Below are 25697 nucleotides of genomic sequence, written 5' to 3'. Positions count from 1 at the left end.
CTTCCTGCTGGAGATGCATGAGTTCCTGCAGCTGCAGCTGAAGGGTCTGCGGGACCCCGAGCTGTTCCGGCCCGACTGGGGGTGAGCACCCGTCCCCACCAGAGAAGCATTTTCACTTTTGTGGGCTTTTCCTTGGGCCTGCACAATTTTTAATCGAAATCGCAATCTGAAATGACGCAGTTACCTAATCTCAAATACTACATCTATACTGTATATCTCAAATACTACAGTTAATCATGCAGTTTGCGACTCTGTCCCTGTGGTTATCATGTCTTGTAATCATGTCTCGTGTCATCCTCATTGAGTGGCAAACAGTGAAGCTCACCTAACAGTTCTGTGTTCCTAATGCACTACGCAAGCTCAACATGCTCAAATCACAATCACAATATCTGCCAGAAACATTGTATTTAGATATTGTTCCTATTTTTTGCTTGCTGGTTAGCTGCCATTGAGTATAAAGCATTGCAATGTGTGCTCCTCTTCAGGCTGAAGGACACGCTGGTGTCTTACATCGAGAGGAAAGATATGGACGCTCCGCCAGAGGTCGAGCAGTTCTTCCCCGAAGGAATCCTCCTCTCCCAGTGTGTGGACACCTGGAAAATCTGTGTGGAGTTTCAACAGGAGCGCAGCCACAGATAGAAGCTTCCAGAAGCACTCCACCAATGCTGCCTTTGTTCAGCATGATGTGAAGGTGTGTGTGTGTGTGTGTGTGTGTTTGTGTGCGCGTGTGTTAGAGCGTATGTGTGTATGTGTTGCCAATGTATATTGAAGGTTGTGTTTACGAACATTACAGTCAGTTCATCGACGACACTCCAGTTCTTTTGTGAATTACAGCAGTGCCTTTTCTCAGAAAGTGCCACTGACTGGATACTGATCCAAGTGCAATATGCTGTATCAGAGCATTAGAAGTTCCTACTCCATTGTAAACAGTGGCGGTATGGCCCTTGAATTTGCACAAGTGCAATGCACCTTCGGACCTCCTTCTATCTCTATTGCATCAGTAAGTCAGGTCTTTCTAGCTTCCCCATGATTAAAGCAATCAAATAAATCATAAATATAATTATAATATTATTGCGATCGGACTCAGGGATAAGTTTTTTTTTTTTCCTTTCTTTTTTTTTTTTTTATGTGTTTACAAACTGAGGAGCCTAAAAGACATCTGCCATTAGGGTGTATGACACTCAAACAATCAATTGCCTACACCGAGAAACAATGATTTCTCAACTCATACATAATAATCCACCTATCACCACTTGACCTGTTCGTCATCTCAATGGAATGAAGGTATCCTACATACCTTCAATGTAGAGAATTCACAAATCTCTATACAGCTTTGTGTCTACATCTTCATCAATATATCAGAAACCCATATCACACTTCTCAGTATATTACAGCTATCTTTGCCTTTTCTGTATTGTATTTCATGAAGCCTGACGTCATAATAACCATAGTTAGTTGTAACTTAGGTTTACCTTGCACTGTTCAGATGGTAATCACCATGGCGTTCCTAAACTTCAGTGTTCTTTTCTTTATTACATGACCAAATTGTAACAGATCATTCCTTTGCACGTTAAAATAGACTTGTATTCAATAAACCTCATGTTCCATGGACAAAGTGTTGCATCTTAAAATCCTTCAGACGTCATACAGTCTGGACTCTTGATGTTCTTGTAGGTTGGTTCCCAGAGATGAAGGGGTAGAGATATGGAGGAGTATGCGAATGTGATATCTGACACCAGGCTATCTGGGACAGTATGACCTCTTAATTATGGCTGATCAAGACTATGTGAGCAAATACAGTACATACTTGTTTAAATAGACATGAATGTTAGGGAAGAAATTAATAAATAGTTTATTCATAGTATACAATATGTTTTACTGATACTTAGAAATTGATAGCTTATCATTAATGTCCAAGAAGAGATACAATATTGCATAGGTGTGTAGGTATGAGTTAACATGGTGATAATTGTTAAACTGGTTATTGATTGTTAATTTATAACTTTCATATGTAAGTGCACTATGGATGTATTGCAATGAATCGTTTCTTCAGCTTTTTTCAACATTAACATATGATATAAGCAGTGTAATTACAACCTACACATATGCGCAATTTATTACTTTAAAAAACAGTATGCAAAAGAACAGATTAAATCTGTGTTTGCAGTGCTAGAAATGACATAGAACATCAGCTCTGGAAAAATAAATTCTCAAGAGGATATATGCACATATTTATTTCATACAGCTACCTACTGTACACTGCTCTAGAGTGAGAATAGTTGTGTCATGACACTGAAGGACAGATAAAAACATCAAAACCGCATCAAAAGCAACATCAGTAAACTGCAAGACTAGAACACAAACTAGCACTGTAAGTGTGTGTGTGTGTGTGTGTCTGTGAAAGAAAGATGGGATCTGGGAAAACCCATCACATGGTGATACTTTACCAACTTATGAATCTGACACCATCCAAGCAACATCCAGGACGTTGCTAGGGGACGGTATCCAGGATGTTGCTTGGATGGTATCAGAATGTTGGTGAAATTTTACTAGAGATGGCTGAATTTTTTATTTTATTTCACCATGTGATGGGATTTCCCAGATCTCACCACATAGGCTTACTGTACATGAAATGCATCACTAGTGTTTTTGCCCATTTTCAAACACAAAACATTATTGACCGATACCTGTTAGATCACAAGTGCTCCTGTTAGTTCCAAGACCTAGATACTCATTGTATTTAAACTAATTTTAGGTTTAGGCAGTTATTTAACAATGACAACATAGATAACTATAGCCTACACAACAATAAAATGACAGGGGGGTTCCACAAATATTGGACACACATACAAAACACACTGCTAACAAAACTAAAATCAAGAGCACAAATGACCCCCTCACGCATCTGTTGCCTTTTTGACAATGTCCCCTCTTCTTTTTTTCGCAGCTTCTTCAAATTTTTCAATTACTTGATTGCAGGTCTTTTTCTATGATGGATGGAAGAAAGATAAAGCTTATGGCACACAAAATCTCAGCATTATTATATTATTCAGTATTACCTACACTCAAACAGAAATAAAAATATAAATATAAAAATTAGAGATGCTCCGATCAGCATTTTTGGGGCCGATCACCGATTACCGATCATCAAAATCATGATCGGCCGATTGCCGATCACTGCCGATCACAGAATGGCAGGGGAATGAGAGTCTTTTAACAATAGTCTAGCAGAGTTTGCATCATTTGTAGAAATTAAACTAACTATGAATTAATGTAAGTGGCATAAAAGACAGTAGGCCTATAGGCTAGTCAAGATGTTGAGGAAGCACCATTTATCGATTTGTATTTAGAAAATGAAATAACTTTGGCCATCTTTTCCAAATATGCAGCGAGACATAAAATGATTTCTAACACGGAGGGGGTCAGGCAGACCAACACACAGATCACCTAAATGGGATGGGCAATTACATTGCCTAGGCTACTTGAAAAGTATAGCCTCTAAATAGACTGACTACATTAAATGAAAAACGTGTTACACCAAAACCTACTGCCACAAAGTGCAAAACTATGGCTTTTTCTCTGTTCCAAATCCCTAAAAAAGAAACAATGTAAGCTACTGTAAGCAATAAATTGCAAGTCTTTTTTCTCTTGAAATCCCCCATGACTGAAACATGCCGTTAAATGCCACCAGTTTGGGTCAATAAAGTGCGCTGTTAAGCTAGCAGGGACATTGGACAGGCGTCTGCGCTTGGGAAGCTATTCTTCAGCTTGTCAATGTAGGCTACACTGTTTGGTAACGTGAGGAGATACACATTAGTATTTCATGCCTGCGGGGTAATATCGTGGATCAAGACAGGTTAGGGCCGACTTACATTCATGCTTACATTGCGCGATATTGCCATGTTTTCACAGTCGGCGAATAAATATCCAAAGTCGGGACAGAAATCATGGCGCGGCGCGCTCCCGTGTGCTCGTTTAATGTAAGGTGTCAATTAGCGGTTGTAAGCCAGTCGGAGTCTTTTTCTAATTCTGCCGTTACGACAATATCAAACATGTCTGATATTATCGCATGTCTGCATAGTCTGTGACTAGTTTGTGACATAAAACTCTATGATTTGTCTTTAGAGGTGAGAGTCTGACTGTCTTTCAAAAATCTTTTAGGCTACAAATATTTGCAAAATCGTAACGTAGGCTAATGAGGGCTTTATCCTCCACAACGAATAGAGTTTGTTCGTGGAGGCAAATTAATTCTGAACGTGATGCCTTTCCATCTCTTATCATCCCTATCGTTAGTAGGCCTAGTCGGCAGATTGAAGCATGAGGAAGTTGGCTGGTTTAGTTTATCATACCCGACATATTCAGTTGTCCGTCAGTGGTGTTAAAACGTTGTTGGTGGCTTCCACCTCGAGGGATTTCAGCACGACATACATTGCAAATGGTTAATTTTACACTGAACCTTTAGCCTACTCATGTTTGCCACTGCAAGCTCCTCTCTACTCTAGGCTGTTGTGTGCCTGTGCGCCGCGCCTGCAGGTGGAAAAATGTCACGCAAGTAATTTAGGTCACATGATCGGCTTTTTTGATCGGCACTTTTGAGCTTCACCGATCAAGCCATTTTTAGCCAATATCGGCCGATCATGATCGGCGGCCGATCGATCGGAGCATCACTAATAAAAATACAAAAATGCACGATATGGGGAACATATGTAATTGCGACGTTTCCAATATTATTTATGAATGTCAATGAGTTGATTCAGTTCAGTATTTCAAATGTGTAATTTGTGCCACCTTTATTGGTGGTGAGCATGCCCGGGGCACAAGAAGCTCAGCTCAGCACCCCCCGACCGATTGTGAAGCTCACCAATCAGAATTGCTTTGCCCCACACACACTACGCACACCCACCAACCAGAAGTAGCATAGTCAAAGAGGATGACATTAATATAAAAGTCAGAAATGTGACAAAATTTACTGTGGATGATTATTTATAGCTTTTGCGGTTAGGTCATTTGGTTTATATTGCGATATTTCCAATGAAGGTAGAACACATGACAATATTGTTTATTTTACACACCTGTAATATCTGCCACAGAAAACTGAACCAATAATTTGGAGGGTGTAAATAGATGTTTAATCATGTTACAGTACACATGCACTAATAGCAACCACAAACACAAGCATAATACCGTAGAAGCATAATACCACAAAAGAACATAACAGCCTAATAATCATTATTTAGAATTTAACATCAATAATATAATGTATTCAATACTTGTATTAGAACTTGAAGTAAACAAATGTATCACATCAGAGGTCAGAGGAGGCAAAGAAATGTATTTTGATGTATTTTTATTTGAAATGTAACTGCTATTTTATCTTTTGTGCCATTTTTTTTTTTTTTTTTTTTTTTCTATAGTAATTATTTTAGTCCCAACCCCCACTTTAGGAACCACAGATCTAGATGGTCTGGGTGGATGGAGTGCTTTTATCTAAACTTGGGATTGGGTGGTATTAATAAACAGAAAGATTCAATATACAGTTATCTTTTTACGTACTGTCCCCAAAAAAATTCAAAACCCAACTCACAATGAGATATTTCTGTCGTTCCTTCTGCAGCTTGAGTAGTTCTTCCACTGTGAGCTCATTCACTGACTTCTCTAGTGCAATGAAATTGCAGGCCGGAGAATGTGATTTGTGTTCCTTCCTAGAAATTAGCATTTGAAAAAGGCAAAATTACAGTCAGAATATTCAAACATCTTAGGAACCGTTAGAGCACTTTTTTGGAACAGATTTTACAAAGAAACTTGTCACAAACTCAGCCTGCGATAACAAGATGCAACAAGTGATTTTTTGCTTGTAGACTTAGGCCTATGTAGGTGATAATGCCTGATAAGACAAGCATTTGGGGATCTTGTATGCATCTTGACATTTCTTCACAAGTCATCATTCATGCCTAGAAACATTTTGTTTTAACTTTGTTATTATGTTGCTACAGACAAACATTGACAACTTTCCAAGCACTTTAAGTATTGCATTAGTGTGTACAAGGCTCTTTGCATCTTTATGGAAATAAATAAATTTGTCATGGACCATTGCCACAGAGTTCCTTACACTGGGTCATCTTCAGGCTCCCATCCCTCCAGTTCTTTGTAGCAGAAAAAGCATTGCGCGACATCCGGGCTATTCTCGGTGGGCGTGTGAATAAAGCCAGCTTTAGCCATCTAGGGACAACAACAAAGTTAACTGGTAATGGTATTTTATATCGTGCGTTATATAAGTGTCACTCCGACCATAATTAAGTTGAGATTGACTTTTCAATAGTAGTAACATCCATTATCTGCCATGATGACGGCTAGGATGACGTTCAGGAGTTGAAATCAAGTAACGTTAATTTAACATAAACCCAACGCTAGCCAGTTTAAATTAAACACTCTTTTAACCTGGGCTGCTTGGCTATTGACAACACAAACTAGCAGACGTATTCTTCACTGCGTTAAAATATTTTCGTAACATTATTCTCTTAACTGATGTCCAGCGTAGATCATTTTCCTATGCTAACGTTAATAATTTGCAATCTGTTAGCTGTTAACGTTATCACTTACATTCTCTGGAGTGCAAATGCAGTCCTCCTCGAATGGCCACCCCGAATAAGTTTGTAATCTATTTTCATAAAAGTATAGTTTGGTATGTTCCGCGCTTACAGGATCCATGTTAAATTACTGTAACGTTTGGGATACTTCTTGATGTTTTAACGAAAGGCTTGTTGTTCAAATGTTACCGGTGTCTACATTCATTGGTCGGTCGTGATGTCAGTCCCTTTTTGTGATTGGCTTAAACTGTTGATGTCATGAGATATGCAGCTTCCTTGCTTTTTCAGTAAGCAAAATAGCATGCCTTAAGGCTTATTTATGGTCTTTATGTGTAGTGGAAATTGCAATGCATCATTATTTAATTACTGCTGAAAGATAAGATGGTATATTTCTGTATCATGTCTAAATACAATTATAATTCTCTGAATATTTTCATGATATTATGTAGGCTACTGCAGATAATTAATTCCCTAAATGCTCCACAATTGCATTACATTATGTTATGTGAAGAAGAATGAAAATTAGAGTTTCATCATTTGTCCACACAGGTTTAGCCTAGAGTGAACGCCTATGTTGACTTCTAAAAGACTCCAAGCCTCTCTTGGATACTCTTTCATACCCAATCATGTTGCCATACTATACCCCAATTAGTTGTAAAATATCCCTCCTTTTGTTTTCTTTTTATCTACTAATTTCCAGCATTTTGTCACCTTTTTGTTTGTTTGTTTGTTTCTGGTATCAAATTCAAAATGAACACAGCCTATATTTCCCATGAAATAGTCAAGTTTGTCAGTTTCAACATTTGATATGTTGTCTTTGTCCTTTTGGCAACAAAATGTTATGAGTTTGTGAGATTTCCATATTATTACGTTCTGTTTTTATTTGCATTTTACACAACATCCCAACTTTTTCTGATTTGGGGTTGTACTTTCATTTACACTTACAAAATGCAATAGATCTGAAACCTAAGACCCACAGTTTATTCCTTGGATATATATACAAATTGCTTAGGCTGGTGTGATTTGGTATTGAGTCAGAATCAAACAAAAGAAAAAAACTGAGATGATTTATTGCGCTCACAAATAGTTTTTATAGTTACAGTCCAAAGCGACTTACTAATAAAAACAATACAATAGTTCAATGAAAACAGTCATTGAAACAGTTTTAAAATGTTGGTAAGACTACATTGAAGAAATCGGCAATGATAAACAGTAATTTAAAAGCAATATCAATGATCAATGGCCAAATGAAATAAACATATCAAAATATAACTGTCTGACATCCTGCTCTGTGCAGGACATGCCCATCTCTTGGTCCAATATTAGCTTTTCATCCTCTGTCCTCTGTAAACACCTGTGGGAATTGTCCTTTGAATCATTGATGCAGACCTTGCCTTCATTCATCAGTGTCTAGCCAGCTGCTACTTGCTAGCCGATATGCCATGCCAGTCTTTCTGTGGGGCACGTATGTCATATCGTCGGTTTTCTGTTGGAAGAGAGAGTGATTTTAAGTAAAGAAACAACACGAACAGAAACAAATAGACGAAACGCTCAATGGTGTTTTTTGCCCCCAACGGCACCTTCCAGGCAGCACTGCCTAAAAGGCACTACCTTTACCCTATTCCTAACCTTAACCCCCTCAACCCTCATCCTACCCCTAAACTGAGGGGAGTAGTGCCTTGAAGGCAGTGCTGCCTGGAAGGCACCGTTGAGGGCAAATAATACCAAAGACCTATAAACAAAACCTTGTCAGAGAAAAGAGTACAGCTAATTTTACACAGCGACCTTGGGGCACATCACTCTCCTGATGTCCACCTCCATGCCGGCCAGCTTGTGGGGCCCTGCTGCCTCAGCTGCATCGGCCTCTTCCTCACTGGCAAAACCCACGTAGCCCAGGCCTCGGGGGAAGCCTGTGGTGCACTCCATTTTCACCTGCAGGAGATCAGCCAGCAGTGAGGAGATTTTACCCCACAAAAAAAAAAAAAAAAGCAACCCAAAACAGGGCAAATGGAGGACAGAGAAGGATGTGACCCAGACAGTGATGAAAATTAATTTGTATGTCATTCGCAAAACACCCTCCCCAATATTGAGGTGCCTTTCTTACCTCACAGTCTAGAACCGTCCCCCACTTTTCAAAGTAAGCCTCAAGAACATCTTTAGTCACATAGGGGTTCATCCTCTTTAGGAAAAGCCCATGATCCTGAGAGAGAGAGAGAGAGAGAGAGAGGGGGGGGGGGGGAGAGAGATAATTAAACATAAACCAAACTATGCCACAATACCTGCATTATGTTAAATATGTAAAGTGTATGTTTTACCCAATCGCCCATCTCATACAGCCTCTCCGTGTATTGCTTTGGAGCACATACATACACCCTGGAATCCATGGTAGCTGGAGCACAATGGAATGAAAATTAATTCAGCCCAAGATACTGTAGATGAACTATTGTCATTGCTACTGCAATGCATTATTAGTTGTGGCATATAGGCTACATTCATTTAGCGAAATTTGAGGTTAATACATGGGGGCAATTAGTATGGTAAATGTGGTTTTGTTTCTGTTAACTTGCATACAACACTGTCCTGTGACTTTACACAATGTGGCTAATACACTGTACACTTCCCCACCCCTCACCATTTTTTTTAAATACTCACTATTACAGTCAGACGAATGTGAGGAGAATTTAATCAAGAATTGCACCATTAAACCTACTTTAGGCTGTTGTAGTTTGATTGTTGAACAGCATTATATTTCTGCTGAGTGATATCCAAATAGTAGGAGGACAAATATTTTATTTCAAATGAAAGTATGAATAAGTGTGAGTCATGCATAACAAAACTCTTTTTCTCCAAGAAGAGGACTCCTACTAGTACACTAATCCTATCCATACACGCTAATATCCACACAACAGATTTTACACTGGGATTATATAGCCTATTTGGTCTCTTACAAAGCTCAAATTCACTTCAAGCACATATACGGAGACATTTAACAAATATCTGCCCAGTTTCATATCTAATATCTTGTGAGACCACAATCTAGAATCGTTTGTTCAGAATGTTTTTTCAAAAGACCGAAACCCTCAACCAGCAACCATTCCCCACGAGAAGTTACTTGTCTGACTGGTGTGATCTAACAGCTACACAGGTGTACTAACCTGACAGGTGACGGACTTCTCCAGCTGCGGTGGCTCTTTGACTCTGTAGAACATTTGAAATATGTGCTCTTTTTATATGGAGGAGAGTGAGGGGGTGTCACCCTACCAGTGTCACCAATGCTGCAAAATATAGGTTTTAGGACTGGGAGAAATGTTAACATATTTCTGCTGTTTGTCTCAACATAAGTGGTGGCACATTTGTTTTGGAGCCACATTTTTGCACCCAGACAGGTCTGTCAGCATATCAGTCCTGATATCTGATATCTTATTTGGAGGGAAGAGTGTTCTACGGAAATACAAGATGTCGTAATATATTCTCCTGCAAATATGTGTTATCTTGAATTACAACTTGGAACACAAGTTGACTGATACATGCTTAACACTTAAAACATCCACCACTGCATAAACCCTTTCTTGTGTCAGTTTCGTTTAATTTCCTTCCAGAATTTCTTTCCATGGAAAGCCCTCAATGTTTCTGAGTAAAGGAATGCAAGGCATTGCAGACGGCACCCTTAAGCTGACATGACTGAATGTCACTGAGTTGGTTTTGTACTCGTCTGTAATGCCTGTAGAACTTGAACCTTTATTTATTTAACGCTTCACACTTTAAGCAACACTCTGTTAAATGAAGACGGAACAACAATATGCAATTTCCAAATATAATGTTGATTCAAATCAATGGCTGTCATTTGTTGACAGATTTGAAATGGAATGTACCCTTTTGGTTACATGCCCCATTCAGTTTGAATTGGTATGCCACAAATTAGGTAATTTATGTGTCAATAATGTATGTACTCTCTGACGCTAAATAGTTTCTCTGACTAGAATAGTCAGAGTGACATCAAAATAAAGACATAATAATACACTACAATTGGGCAGCATGATGGAAGCAGTGATTTTGAGTGCTAGGTTCTATATAATGATCAGTTCTACTGAAAGCGCCTTTGGCTATACCTTGAGGGTGACATCATGCACAAAAAAGATCTAAAGATTCTTTGTTAGTTGAAACTGGCCTCCATAATAACCCCCTATGCTTTGTCCTTCAATCTGTCTGAAGTTGGACAGAGGTTAAGTGAGACAGCACAGCACATCACAGTACAGTACATCACAGACAGATACTATACCTGAGACAGTATGCACTATTGTGCAGTCTTCGTCTGTTTAGGCCTGGTGCGCATGTTGAGCCCACCCAACATGGATATGATTTGTAATGTTTTTAGGAAATAGTTTAAAGGGCCGTTCACACCAAGAACGATAACGATAACGATAACTATAACCATAACGATAAAAGCGTCCACTGGCCAATGATAAGAAAAGTCTCTCATGTTAATGAATGTGATGGCTAGAATATTATGGGTTCTGATTGGATGTTCGCTTTTTATCGTTCTCAAAATCGCTCTGAAAATGATCCCCAACGATATCGTTCTTCATATCGTTATAGTTTATGTGTGAACGTCGCCATTCATATGAACGAGAACGATATTGTTTTTATAGTTATCGTTATCGTTCTTGGTGTGAACAGGCCTTAAGTCAGATGTTTACACATAGGCTACTGTACATTTACACCTTCAGAGTTTAGAAACTTCAGTAGCACTTTGTTACCATAAATGTATTTTAAGGCTAGAGTTGGCTATATTATGACCAGAACAAATGCAGTTGTTCATATTTATTTTATTTTATTTTTTAATTCACAATTTCAGAATTCTAATGGGTCTATGGGAGGGCGAGAGAGAGAGAGAGAGAGGGAGAGAGAGAGAGAAAAGCAGGCAGGCAGGCAGGCACAGTTGCAGCATACAGTATATCCAACACACATTGTATATAATACTATATTATTTGTGACATAAAATCACAAGCATTGTTAATAAAAACAATATTTCCTGAGTTCCTATATCCCTCTGTCTCTGGTAGTCCTTTGGTCATGTCTTGTCATCACTTATGGTGGTCCTGCTCCCTCAGTTGACTGATGAGAAAATGCTTATCCTCCCCCTCCTACAACACATGGACATATCAATGCATCTCTTAAATAACTCTTTCCACCATACTGAAGGTACACACACACACACACACACACACACACAAACAGATTGTCAGTTTGCCAGAAGGAAAAAATAAACTTACATTTCTGATCTGCATCTTCAAGAAGGCAATGAGTTTTTTTTGGCCATCAGTTTTTTGTCTATACCCATAAATCACCATCCTGAACAACAGTAGAACAACAATTTTCAAGAACACTTGTATTCTTAAATATATTGCTGGCATTAATCAAGAGGTTAAAACAATTTGCTCTTCATCTTAGTCAGTACATAGCTCCGATTCAACAGTGCTTTGCTTATGCTGCCCTAACTTGCAGGCATAATTCAAATGAAGTTCACTAGTTCGCCCACTGGATTGCTTAGAGTGAGTGCAGGTTTGGCTTGGTAGCTGGTCATGATCCTGGGATGCCAGTAGCCGAGATCACATGCGAGTGTTGTCCACTAACACCCCCTATGGATGAGCTTAGAACTGATAGTGAAATGGAAGAACAGGGGAGGAGGTGGGACGCAACTCCATGCATGACATAAACGGCAGTAAGGAGGGTTTTATTTCCTACGAACGGAAGTAGTGAGTGATGTCTGTCAATCAACCCAATGGGCTCCTCCCCCGAACCTTGTTTAGAAAACATCATTTGTGTTTGAGGGGCACTCACATGAGAAATGTGGAGATGATGTTGAGGTAGAGGGGTTTCCTCAGTGTAGAGTAGACCACAGACAGCCATGCCAAACTAGCGTGGGACGTCTCCAATTCCTTCCACTGGTCCTCCAGTGAAAACATTGTGGGAAGTGACCGGAAAGGACCGCAGGTGTGGTCTGGCTTTTCTCTGAGGGCCAACGTACGCAGACGTTTATGCAACGTATTGATATGAATGTTTGTCCATCTCAAATTTGACCACATTTTACATTTTATTATACAGATATGGATGTGTGGAGTGTTTGTGTGTGTGAGTGTGTGTGTGTGTGTGTGTGTGTGTAGGCTCCTATCCTTACATCCATATACCGTAGGCCACAAACACAAGAGCCCCAGTGAAGGCAGGGAAACAGAGGAGAGTGGTGAGGATTGTGTTCATCTGATTGGTTCTCCACAGTTGGTGGGATGGACGGTAGTTCCGTAGTAGACTTGCCTGGAGGTGAACACATGAGCACACACACACTTAATAAGCTGATAGACAGGTCAGTAGTAGATTTGCCTGCAGGTGAACACACACACACACACACACACACATTGTGAAGTGGTACCTTTTTTGTGTAGAAAAGTACAAGTAGCTTGAGAATCTGAATAGCTGGCAGCAATGGAGAGAACAGCACTCCTGCCCTGAGAAAGAAAAAGTAGAGTGTGAAGGTGTGTATTTGTGTGTGTGTGTGTGTGTGTGTGTGTGTGTGTGTGTGTGTGTGTGTAATGGGATGCATTACCAGGCCAGAGTCTGCCCGTAGATAAGGTCCAGAACATTCTGTGCGATGTCAAACGCAGGCCACGTCTGTCTCCTCTTCCTCCCCAGCACACACTGGCTGTGGGTAGACACAGACGTCACACTGACATGCCCCATTCTGAATGATTCTTTTTTTTTTTTTTTTTATCATCATCAATTAGTGAGCTAAAGGGAAGGATATTATTGGCTATATTCTATATTCTGTCCTCCCTTGTTAGCTAAGAGAGTTCGGGTGTATTGTGTTTTCTGGGGGTCAGATTGGGGTCACTGTCTGATTGTAGTCACCAGTCAGAGAGGCAGTGGCTCTTCACCAAGAATCTATGTAGCTCGGAAAACCAGATGGTCAAGTGCCTCAGATGACCACAAGGCTTATCAGTGGGAATCAGCGTTTCCGTGACAGCTCAAACAGTGAAGGACATTGCCGAATAGCATAAACGTTATTGCATAATTGCTTACTTTTTTGGCAACACATTGCTATACACAGCATATAAGCCCGATGAACAATCAGGAACACTGGTCAGATGAGAGCAAGATGGCACCGATTGGGTCCAGCATGTTGCGAACAAGACAACTAACAGTACAGTGATACATGATCCCAACAGTTACGCAGAGGTGGGTGTGTGATGATGCATTACAGATGGTATACTGTAGATGGTGGGGAGATAACATTTGGATATGGCACCATGAATTCTTGCGGAAATTGCTGACAAGATTATACTTCCAGCCTCGAAAAGAAATATTCCATTATAATAACAATCCAAATCATACTGCTGAAATAATGGAGACTTTAAAAGAATAAAAACATGTAAACTAGGACCTGACTAAGTATATTGCCTGACTTGAAACAGCCCCTTCATGGTATTTTGAAAAGCAACACAGTCTCTCTAGCAAAGGGGAAAAAAGGATTTTGAAAAATGTCTAAGCATCACTGCAGAAATGTATGAAACATATTTTCTTTTATTCTTTTATTCCACACTAAGGCGGATGAGACAGTAATAAAAAAAAAATAAAGACATAAAGTATTGAAACGACCGTTCGTACTTTAAAGCTATTTCAGATGTAGTGAAATTAAACTATTTGTTCTGAATTTTATATAGAAGCAAGTACTCTTCTTTTCAGCCCAGTAGTATGATGCAATTACTGTAAGATGACACAACTTTGAGTCATTTGAGTGATATCACTCTGAAGTGTGCTATTACACTATAGGGTGTTGTATGTTATTCTATGGTCTGCTGCTGAGCCTTACCTCCAGAAGAACTCTCCCAAAATGGTGGACAGCAGGGTCACGATTAGGTCTGCAACCATAAACCGGTACAGCTCTTGCCCAGCATAGGTCTCCCAACACTGAGATCACAGAGGTGACAGATCAGATGAAAACACTTCTCTGTACTGGCCATAAAGGACACTGCAATGTATTTCTTTCACTGCCAGTATAGAGCAGAACCATCCCGTTATGCCACCACATAATTACGTGCATAACATACATTTGTGTTTATACGTGTGTATAATATGTAACCCGTGCCAGTGTAAGAGTGCCCGGACATCCAAGAAATGGTCTCAGATAAGGACAGGCATTAATGGCATCAGATGATAATATATGTGCATTAGTGCATTAACAGGTGCACGGACGGTTGTGTTCTTGCCTGACGATTGTTTCTTCTGAAACCAATCTCCGACTCTGTCATCCAGTGAAAGAAAAGCATTGTGAGAATGCTTGTCTTCAGCAGCAAGTTTCTGAGGAGAAAGAGACAGGAGGAGAAGGGTCATCAGTACTAGGGGCAAATTAGAATTACAGCCATGTCAATATTAGCTGTTTTCTGCCGACACATGTCTTCCAATCCCATTATCATGATAAACAAATGAGCATAAACTGTCATACAGAAGATTGGAATCACTAAAAGGATTCAAACATGACGAAAATCGCGCCTTTCTATTCAAAGAACCTGAAATTGTTCTGAAATGTGCGTCCAGACCACATTTGTGGTTATTTCGTTTTCAAACGTCGGGCGCATTGTTCAGAAGGGTTTTCCGTCTGTTTCTTAATCAGTCAGGATTTTGTTTTGGGATAACATCCTTTAAAGTTTAAACCAATGAGATTGACATCTGTCATTCCCTTTAACACCAAGCAGTGCAACTTCAAACAGTCGGCTTCATCGGTATTTTGCCAGTCAGCGGCGCCTTTGGAGGAATCTGCTTGCATGCAAGACCACATACAGAACACAGGGATTCCACTGAAACCAGTTGGTGATTACATGCATTCTGCACTTGCCTATTATTTGAAGATTCGCTATACAGTAGGTCTTTCTTAGTCAGTGGTGTAATGATTTTGAGAGGGACAATGATTTTGGATCAAGCGACAGACCACACCCCTGGGTGCAAGGTTTAGTAGAAGTGAAGCTCATGGTGAAAAATTGGTCACTGACTGGGTGTAAGATATGAATAAGCCTTAGAGTATGAGGCACTTTGCACCACATTGCACCGAGTGTACGATAGGGCCCTTATTACACTATAGCCATAAGCACTGTAAAGGACACTTATATATTTTATCCTACAGCAAGACAGAGAACTATTACTCCAAATACCAAATTAGTGAAGATATTTAACCATTTCTACAACTGAAATGTAGACATGATTATTTCTAACAATGGCGTAGCCATATATTTTACATTTCATGGCTAAATATGGGTTTTCCTGGGAAAATGTGTCAAATTCTATGTAATTCCAAATATTTGGCACAGATATCTTAAACAAACAGACAAAACAGATAATATGGGTGAGTTATGATCATCATCAGCATTTCATGTTCAAATGTATAGGGATCAGAGACTTCTCAGTTAGATTGCTGTTTTTCATGATTATACCAAGAACTATAGCTCTACATACCGATAGGACTTAAATTTTGTAATGATGGCTTTTTCAGGCACAGCATGAGACTTGAGCCTCGATCTGTCTCGGAACTCACCTTGAGATGGCCACATAAGCCCGTGAGCTGGGGGACCGGTAATATTCCACACTGCCTACGGTTCTGAAAAGGCCTGGCAGCAGCCGATTTACAGCGCTCACCAGAATAGGCAGCCCTAAGACATTCTGTAATGAAACACATAAACACAATTATATTATTCTGTCTTGACTATTTATGCATGGTATGATGCAACAGTACAATAGTATTACGCATCATTGCTCTTTCTGTTCAGATAAAATCTGTTTCCTCTTTGGGTTGGCGCACAGATAACTGTCATGACAACCCTTTCATTTTACTCCAGTGGCTATGGGGCAGACGTTAGTCAGACAATGCACCCCTGAAGAGCTGTGTACGCTCCTGGCCAATCTGCAGGGAGGGTATGCAGTGCCTTGCATTTTACATAGCATGTACTGTAGTAAAACTTCTGCTGAATTAACACAATATTACATTACAATAATATTATTACATTATCTATATTATAAGATATTAGCATAATTACAGTATGTTATTGCCCTCTAACCATAATTTGCGCCGCCCCAAACTATAGCCAATATCAATTGCATGGAATTAATCTAAAGTTTAGCCAGGAGGAAATACTGTATATCCTCCAAATCAAGATTAAAGATACACTCAAAGAGATAGTAGGGCAATAGTTTGAAACCAACCAAATCTAATCTATGCCTATTCAGCTACAGTAACAAATGCAACAATGCAATGTGTAGATTTTTTTTTAATCAAGATCATTATATTATAATATCTCTTGTTATTTCATTGTGATTATAATCTCGGCTTCATTGACAATGAGGACTAGCCTCAATGAACCGAGAATAAATAAAGGTTGAATGAATTAAATGAATGAGTGAATGAATTAATTAATTAATAAAAAAAGAAGAATGAATGAATGAATGACTTAATAAGGCTGCTTTTAACTTAACATCATTCAATTGTGCATGACTGATGTTCAAAATAATGATTCAATCGATTGAAAGTGTCACTCATGTATAGTGTGAGAAGCAGTGAAATAAGCCCATGTATACAGTAAGTGTAATTACAACACACATCCAACGAGTCTCACCTCTTCCAGGTGGAGGCGTTTCTTATATTTAATATACATGTAGATGCCCAAGACACAGATCCCAGTGCTGCCCAGACAAACAGTCCATACTAGTCCACCCTTCAGCCACTGGCACACAATCCCTTCTCTTTTCCTCCGCTCGGCCACACTGTCGGATATCAGTTCCTGTCAGGGAGAACACATTGAATTGAGTAGACAAAGCCTGTGCTCTTTGGGGGAAAACTTAGGCAGCAAATTGCCTGTATCCGCCATTGACAGTTTTCTGATGAGTTCAAACTGTTTAATTGATACTAAAAACAATAATTCTGATGACTCTTATTGACTTCAGCTACTAAATGTTATGGTTGTTAACAGGTTGAGTGCAAACATAGTCCTGCCAGCCATATGGGGTTGTGCTTCAGGAAACAATTTCCTTGGTGTTTTTGAAAAACATCGTCAGAAAAAAGACTTTACATAAGCATCTTGGGGAATGTTATAAATAATTGAAAAATATTTGCCATCGCTGGAATCACTCTCTTCACGTTTAGGCAACATGGCACTGCTCCTCCAAGTGATCCAACCTTGAGGCTCATTAATCGCACATTGTCAACCGCCTCACATTGCATTTACATTTTTTCCTCCCCCTATGTTTCCTTCTTCTTTCTCCCTCACTAATCCTCATTCATTTTTCATTTCTTGTTTTTCTTCTCAAGCAGGCTGTGTGTTTACAGCCTCTGACCTTATATGAACACACTGCTCTCCCCTGCACATCCTGAGAGCCACGTAAAAGTGAGAAAAGTGAGAGAGGAACTAAAACAGGAAGTAAGAGAGAAAGAGAAATGAAACATGACAACAAGGAGTTTATAAGATATGGTCTATGTTCAGAACAGCCACTCATTCACATCATAGTGTACTGTATAAGGCCTAACCAGTTGTTTGCTGTATAGGTCACTTATGCAGTGAATGTGGCCGTTCTGAACACAAACTTGGTCTACCTTGTATCTGATAATGAGATCATCAAGCCAATAGCACCGCTTTGACCAAAGTTTTACAATACTGAGCGAGTAAAGTTGTTGGTTTGTAAAGGCTTCTGAATCATGATTAAGGTTTCCAGTGGCTTTTAGAATGCTGTTCTCATTTCAGGTATCTAGATTAATGCAGCTTGTGTCGATACGTTCCAGCATTAGGGTAGTTTCAGTTTCCACAGAACTAGCAAAGGTCAAACAGCCAACACTGTCAAACTAAACTTACCTGTTTGCTCACATGCAACAAATTGCCCCCCAAAGTATGACACTTCAGAGTTTTGTGAGGTCAGGGAAAGTTCCCCTCCCGGCACTGTGAATTAACTCGAGATCTATTATCTCTTAAGCAGAAAAGCATGCAACACTAAAAATGTCAAACTCTTCTAAATTAACTCACACACACATACAATGCAAAACTATTTTGTTAATTTTGTTTAACACAGTTATGACAGCTTCATATTGTGCTGTATAAGAGGTTCTGCAGGCTCTTATTCTTCTATTGCATAGCGTTGCCTCAGAGAAACATACCATTTTTATCTTAGTTTCTCAAATCTGCAGACATGAAAAGTGCCCTTGGGAGAAGCAAAGGAAGCAAATAGTGCTCCTATTCAAAAAGCCTTTATTGTAGCGGCTTGGTCACATTAAACCTTTCTAAAAAAAACTCCAACGCGTTTCAGCAATGTAGCTTTCATCAGGGAGTCAAGTCTTTTTGACTCCCTGATGAAGGCTACATTGCCGAAACGCTTTTCTTCAACTCAGAGCATTTCTGGTGGCCATATTTTTGGTCTCCCAAAAAGGTCTAAAAATGTCCATTTTATAAAACATGTTTTAATGTTTTTTTCTAAAATAGTTATTTTATATTGTTGCCTCAAAGCAACAACATGCAACAGTGGACTACAGATTCTATGTTTTATGCTTGGTTGTAGACATGTTATTGAGATGTCAGGGAATTGCCAAATATTATTTTAATTTTCACAACATAACTTGTTTCGAGAATATGCGTTTTTTTTGTAAATAACAATATTTTATACTCTGAAAATGTATCTAACTTCTGGTAGTCATCCATTCCATAGAAGTATCTATATATTTTAGGGACTACCTTTGTTCAGTCTCAATGGATATGTGTGTGTGTGTGTGTGTGTGTGTGTGTGTGTGTGTGTGTGTGTGTGTTGTGTATGTTTGTGGGTAAGCATGAATGGGCCCAAACTCGTTGTCACTACTGCCAATCAGATAATGGATAGTGTGAGGTCCCTTAATGTGCCACACCAGCACTCCTCACAGGCTTTGGTGGAGCTGGAGTCGACATAGTGAAACTTACAATTTGTCCAATTTACTGGAAGTATAGTAAGACAAGTAACAAGTAAGTTGTTATAAGGTGTCCATAGCTAAAAAAAACTGCAAAAGGATTATGAATATACAAGAGAGTGAGGTAACCAAAGGGACCAAAACTTAGCTTACTTTGTTTTGCACATTGTTGCTTAGGTTACAAACCTAAACAATGGCTTGTTTTGTCTGTGCAAATTATTATTTATATGTTGTTATTTAATGAGTACTTTCATAAATGAGATTGATAAAATCATAAAAAATATGTTGCTATTTGCCAATGCCATTTTTTTTTTAAATGATAATTGTTTTCAATTGATCATTGAGCTTAATTTTAAGAAAAAGTAAAAAGATAAAAAGTAGAACAAGCATTTTTAATCCATTATTTCATGCAGGTTATTATAAGGCCCACGAGAGAGGTTCTGTTTGGTCACCTTTAGCTGTGTGCTGATGTTGGCTTGCTTCAGGAGGATGGATGATTTCTTGGTGACTTTGAAATCCCAGGAGCAGAAGACGCACGTCGTCAAGCCCCCCTCAGACAGCAAGCTCTTACCCAGAGACTTTGAAACACTGGAGGAGCAGGAAGTAGATCAGACCATGATGACACTAACAATATCAATGTCTCCCACCAAGAGGCTTCAACACACCAGAGGAGCCAAAAGTAAATTAAATACCATGACACTAACAACATCAATGACAGCAAGCTAAGAGACCTCCACTCGCAGGAAGAGTAGGGAGTATATCAGACACCATGACACTCAACAACATCAATGCGTCCCTGAGACAGCAAGCTCCTACCCAGAGGCCACACTGGAAGAACAGTGAGTATATTAAACAGAGCTATGACTCAACATGTGGCAAAAGAAGATATGTGCTTATGGATGAATGACTTGAAGAGTTTATGCCCCACTGCTGTTAATTATGTTAATACCAGACAAGTATATAGATAAAGAGAGAGATAGATTTTGCCCTTTTTTGAAATAGATATATAGATTTGTACACTAGTTTGCCAAAGGTATTGGGTCACCTGCCTCGACTTGAATACGAACTTAAGTGACATCCCATTCTTAATCCATAGGGTTTAATATGACGCCGGTCCACTCTTTGCAGCTATAACAGCTTCTGGGAAGGATTTCCACAAGGTTTAAGAGTGTGTTCATGGGTTCATTTTCAATGGTTAATTTTCAACCATTCTTCCAGAAGCGCATTTGTGAGGCCACACACTGATGTTGGATGAGAAGACTGGCTCTCAGTATCCGCACTTATTCATCCCAAAGGTGTTCTGTTGGTTGAGGTCAGGACTCTGTGCAGGCCAGTCAAGTTCATCCACACCAAACTCTGTCATCCATGTCTTTATGGACCTTGCTTTGTGCACTGGTGCACAGTCATGTTGGAACAGGAAGGGGCCATCCCTGAGCTGGGCTGGGTCTACAAATTATGGATGACAGAGTTTGGTGTGGATGAACTTGACTGGCCTACACGAGTCCTTGACGAGTCCTGACCTCAACCACAGAACACCTTTGGGATGAATGAGAGCGGAACGAGAGCCAGTCTCCTCGTCCAACATCAGTGTGTGGCCTGACAAATGCACTTCTGGCAGAATGGTCAAAAAATCCCATAAAGACACTCCTAAACCTGCGAAGGATGGACCAATGTCATATTAAACCCTATGGATTAGGAATGGGCAGTCACTTAAGTTCATATGCGAGTCAAGGCAAGTGACCCAATACTTTTGGCAATATGGTGTATCTCCTTCCTCTCAGTCCATTCTATTTCACTTGCATCTCACTTGCAGCTGATTAGTGCTCCCACGACTGAACACATTTGTAAGTCCGAGATTGCCTGAATTTTCAGAGATGACCTGTCCACCCTACATACAGTAAAAACCATCGAGCTTGTTAATGAGAGAGGCAAAGGCTTTGATCGCACCTGTATACTAGCATAACACAGGTGACGAAGAAAGAGATGATGATGATGAGGATGTAGGCCAAGGGGATGCTGTAGCCCAAATTAATTGGCTCCGTACAATTCGAGACAATACTGGCCAGCCTGAGGCTGCTGTTGGTGTAGTAGCCGTAGAACATCAGTGAGTTGCTGAAGTATCCCTGAGAGAGAATAGCAGCCACAGAATAGCATGTAGAGAGAATGAGGATTTAGAGCAACCGCGGAAAAAAGGTGAAATGAAAAAGGAAGATGAAGACAAACAGAGGATACACGTGAAGAATAAGAGGGAGAGAGAGAGACAAACAGAGAGCTTCACAAAAGCGAGACATTCTCTCTCACCCTATACAAATGGTGATCGTACATGCTACACATTTAATACATATTTATCATTTTGAGTGTAGATTCCAAGTCAACATAATTTAACAGGTTTTTTGCATATTATGTATCACTAAAATGGAAAATGGGAGACCATACTAGAATATGAGTGAGCAAAATTAATGTTACCACAACACCATGGTTACTACAACGATTAAGAAGGCCCATACAAAATTGCACTAATAGCCTCTATCAACATTATAAAGAGCAGCATTATAAAGCTCTGTGGGACATAACGTTCCGATGGCCCTCATCTGAGGAATGGAAGAGGAACTCTCATCACCACTCACCTCCCCAGTGAGAAGCTCCAGGCCTGTGAAGTTCTGGTTCTGGGGTTGAGGCTGATCTGGGCCCAGTATGGCTTGTGGCAGCACCACAAAAATGCCCACGAGGAGGGCCATGATGACATTGTAGAGCAGGAGGGTCCGCAGGAAGAGGAAATAGGACAGGACCACCGTGCCAAAGCGAGCGCCGACCTGCTTCAGTGTGCCCCTCCATGGCTTAACGCTGAAGAGATTGGACAAGTGCATACGCAGCTTTCCCTATAGGTAAGAAATACACATTTAAAGAATTTATAGAAAATCCTCTGTGTATTAATGTGTATTAATGTGCATTTGTCTGACAAACCCACCATCCTTAGAGCAAATTGATGGCAAGTGCACTGAAAGGCTGTGCTAGCGGAAGGGTCCTCTGCATCTAGACGCATTTCTCTTCTGCATATGAGGGGTGGGGGGAGGAGATGGGAGAGTACAATAAAAAAATATATATCGACATTCACTACTCTTATCATCAATTGCTGACATGACATTTAATTCAAAATCGTCCAATTGGAGGAAGGTGAACAGAGGCATATGAGTTTGTTTATAAGAAGGGATTTCTGGTGTACCGCAGACATCTCTTTTCGTCCACACTCAGGGGCATATTTCGAATCCTACACACACCCTCCTTTCTGGACACAGTCTTCAGACTCTTCAGTTCTGCCTTTCGCCTCGCTGCAACGCACACACACACACACACACACACACACACACATAGAGTGTGCTTTGAGGACTTCAGGGGAAAATATGCTCAGTTTGCTGTAGAACTTGAGAGAGGCCTGTTTGTTTCCACATTTGGCCAGCTACTGGTCTCTTTGAAGTGATACGCAGACAAAAAAAACAACCCTCAACATTTTGGCTTAACAGCGACTACTGTACATGGGAGGAAGATGAGTTGACATTTTGGTCAAAGGGATGGTTACTGCAACTGACACATTCAGTGGTTGTGGTTCTTTTGCATAGTGACAGAGATAGGTTAGGAGTAAATGTAAATGTAAATTCCTACTAGTGCACATGGTGACAGAGATACTAATTCTGAATGTCACTGTGAAATGGAAGGTGTATGTGTCACACAAAAGTATGCTGGCTGTTATTGTTGGGGTGAAGCCCTGACCATTCATTTCCTGGATATAATGAAGTGTGAGAAAATGGTCTTGCACCTAGAAACAGTGGCATTTGTGACTTACTGATGGTGTAACTTGGCATGGCTGACAGGACAGCGAGTGAGACGCCTTGGGTCTCAATCGGGAGACACGCATCTGCGTTTTGGACACAGGGCTGGCCTGGATCACAGCTCTCACTGTCGTTGCCCAAGAACACCAGCTCATCTATAGAAAACACATACGTGATCAAGACAGGGAAGTTCCAGAAAACACGATAACACTTCATACCACTTCTGAGGCTCCTGATACTTATGTCAACAGAGTTGTTACTGACATGATCATTTTTATGCCTCATTTATGGTTATGGTTACAGTTATGGTTATGGCTTTGGTTATGTTTGCTTGTGAAATCCTCAGAGGGAAGCAAATGAAAAGCTATAAGTCATCAAAAATTGAGAATATACTCGAAGCAGAATGTTTGTGTGTTAGATAACAAAGGCCAACTTCCGAATGTCTGCTCACACCTACCTGGGTCTGAGTCTGCATCTTTCATGTCCAACTCTATCATCTCAGCAAATCTGTTACCCAGAAAAAATAAGCACTTTGGGTTAGTTATTTACATTTTTCCAATTTCAAAATCAATTTTGTTTATAAATCCTTATGTAACGTTTACAAAATTCATATTATCCTCTTTCATATGTTGAAGAAGTATTAAACCAGCTGGTACTAGGGCCTGTTTGCACTCTTCTTGGACCCCGATGATACCTTCCAAATGGTCTTGTATTGGTCATGCCTTCAGTTAATAATTCTGCATTTAATGCACCATGTTTGTCAAATTTATACAATGACGCTAACTCACTCAACAAAATAAACATTCACTCTGACAAGATATACAACAGGCTTTTTAATACTGTTGGCAGAAATGTAAACAGAAACAGACAATATCTTGCTATTTCACTTCATTCTTGCTCAATCGATCACTTCTTGCGTTGGTCATATTACACATCATACCATGCATACATCTAATCACTTTCTTCACTAATAGCTAATCCCGCAAAATAATTGGGCAACCAGTAGGAGATGACTAAGTCAGCCTCCTCCTGACCCTGCAGTATCCCTGAGCAAAACACTGAACCCCAAACTGCTTCTCATGTGCAGGTTGGCATCAGCATGGCAGCCTCCATGAATGGGTGAATTTGTTAAGTGTTCTGAGTGTCTGGAGTGGTAGAAGAGTGCTGTAAATGCAGCCCATTTACCATATTGTACGCAGATTCTTTCAACCATTTATGTTATTAGTTGCATTAAGAACCATTGCATTCTCAATTCAAAATCTTGTGCAAATCCTAAAACGTTAAAATGCATGCTAGTGTGATACTTAAGTCAAACACAGGAACTTAACAACCAGTGCTTTCTTAACATTAAGCCTATCAGACAGTACACATTCTAGCTGTGCAGAAATCACCAACATACAATAGACCAAAAGTATTAACTCATTATGTCATCAGCTGACATTATCAATATGCAGAGAGGAGCATCTTACCTTGAGCTCATCTCCATATTCAGATGGAAACCTAAACAATGTGAACCAGACACCCCTGTTTGGTACTGTATTTCTGCGGCCTCTCTGTTTCCTGTTCCACTTTAGAATAGACAGAGTGTGAAGCCTCAGTGGGTGGTACTGTCGAGCAGAAGTCATACACTGCAAAGTTTGTCTATCACATTTCTGCTAAGTCAGGATGGACAGCAGACCGTTTCTGTGAAGTTGTGTTATAGTAATACTTTGTGTTTGTGTTGTGTTTGTTTGTGAAAGAGTTGAGCCACATGTTGTTTCAAAAACAAAATGGTCAGGTTCCAAGAAATGGCAACATGTCAGTATGTGAGAGCTTTTAGAAATGAGGGTTAGATGTACTACCAATAATTTAGGATTTCATTGAATGGTGTGCTATTTGATGAAAAAGAAGGTGCACTCTCGGACCAAGAAAGGAGGCAGCAAAGCACGGGAAAGTTAATCTGTACTCCAGAATGAATGAATCAGCAGGAATATCATGATGTTGTTACTGCCTCTAATCTTCTTGGTTACAGTTTTACTTTCCAAACCAGAGTCAAGCTGTACCTTCGAGCTTTGCAAATGACAGGGAAATATTTTATAGTGTCTTAACTGAAACCAGCTTTATTTGCCAGTAGCAATTATAATGATGACATGGAGCCAAGAAATACCTTAAGCAGAACTGTCGTTCATAAGAAAGGGTACGTCTCCTTAGGGCAAGCTAAGTAGAGGGATGATTACATATGCATGAACATGCACCAGAATAAGAATATTGACACAAATGGTATGGTACAGTGTGAAGGTGAAACATTGGGAGAGCCATTGTTGCTATAATGGTTAAATTGCT

At 39.9% G+C, this 25697-nt stretch overlaps 4 protein-coding genes across 4 annotated transcripts in view; 1 reads left to right on the top strand and 3 right to left on the bottom strand.

Annotated features, from left to right (window-relative positions):
- The window catches only part of rnf213a (ring finger protein 213a), a 50853-nt gene extending 48948 nt beyond the window's left edge, over positions 1-1905 (top strand). The window contains exons 66-67 of the mRNA XM_062531544.1: positions 1-81; positions 486-1905. The exon at positions 1-81 is cut by the window's left edge and continues 98 nt beyond it. Coding sequence (XP_062387528.1) covers positions 1-81; positions 486-639 — 235 coding nt within the window. The 3' untranslated portion in view covers positions 640-1905. The remainder of the gene's footprint in view (positions 82-485) is intronic.
- An 809-nt stretch (positions 1906-2714) lies between these two features.
- On the bottom strand, positions 2715-6796 carry LOC134076468 (baculoviral IAP repeat-containing protein 5.2-A-like). The gene is made up of 4 exons (XM_062531543.1): positions 6601-6796; positions 6110-6219; positions 5585-5702; positions 2715-2987 (listed from the first exon to the last, which is right to left on the bottom strand). The coding sequence occupies exons 1-4, from the start codon at positions 6706-6708 to the stop codon at positions 2898-2900; spliced, it is 426 nt and encodes a 141-aa protein (XP_062387527.1). The 5' UTR covers positions 6709-6796; the 3' UTR covers positions 2715-2897.
- An 856-nt stretch (positions 6797-7652) lies between these two features.
- On the bottom strand, positions 7653-9881 carry LOC134076049 (heterogeneous nuclear ribonucleoprotein A1). Its single transcript, XM_062531056.1, has 5 exons — positions 9743-9881; positions 8903-8976; positions 8692-8787; positions 8373-8519; positions 7653-8073 (listed from the first exon to the last, which is right to left on the bottom strand). Exons 2-5 carry the CDS (start codon positions 8969-8971, stop codon positions 7984-7986), a joined length of 402 nt encoding a protein of 133 aa, XP_062387040.1. The 5' UTR covers positions 8972-8976; positions 9743-9881; the 3' UTR covers positions 7653-7983.
- A 1575-nt stretch (positions 9882-11456) lies between these two features.
- LOC134076048 (transmembrane channel-like protein 6) lies at positions 11457-24932 on the bottom strand. The gene is made up of 18 exons (XM_062531055.1): positions 24845-24932; positions 23833-23882; positions 23390-23530; positions 22772-22877; positions 22517-22598; positions 22176-22427; positions 21496-21671; positions 20001-20136; positions 17243-17407; positions 16168-16292; positions 14849-14939; positions 14452-14549; positions 13189-13284; positions 13015-13090; positions 12766-12899; positions 12429-12599; positions 11861-11939; positions 11457-11731 (listed from the first exon to the last, which is right to left on the bottom strand). The coding sequence occupies exons 1-18, from the start codon at positions 24859-24861 to the stop codon at positions 11672-11674; spliced, it is 2055 nt and encodes a 684-aa protein (XP_062387039.1). The 5' UTR covers positions 24862-24932; the 3' UTR covers positions 11457-11671.
- Positions 24933-25697: the final 765 nt, after the last annotated feature.

This window comes from Sardina pilchardus, chromosome 3, assembly GCF_963854185.1.
Source record: "Sardina pilchardus chromosome 3, fSarPil1.1, whole genome shotgun sequence".
Taxonomy (NCBI): domain Eukaryota; kingdom Metazoa; phylum Chordata; class Actinopteri; order Clupeiformes; family Clupeidae; genus Sardina; species Sardina pilchardus.
The sequence above is the reverse complement of the archived record's forward strand: the minus strand, read 5'-3'. Positions and strand labels throughout refer to the sequence as shown.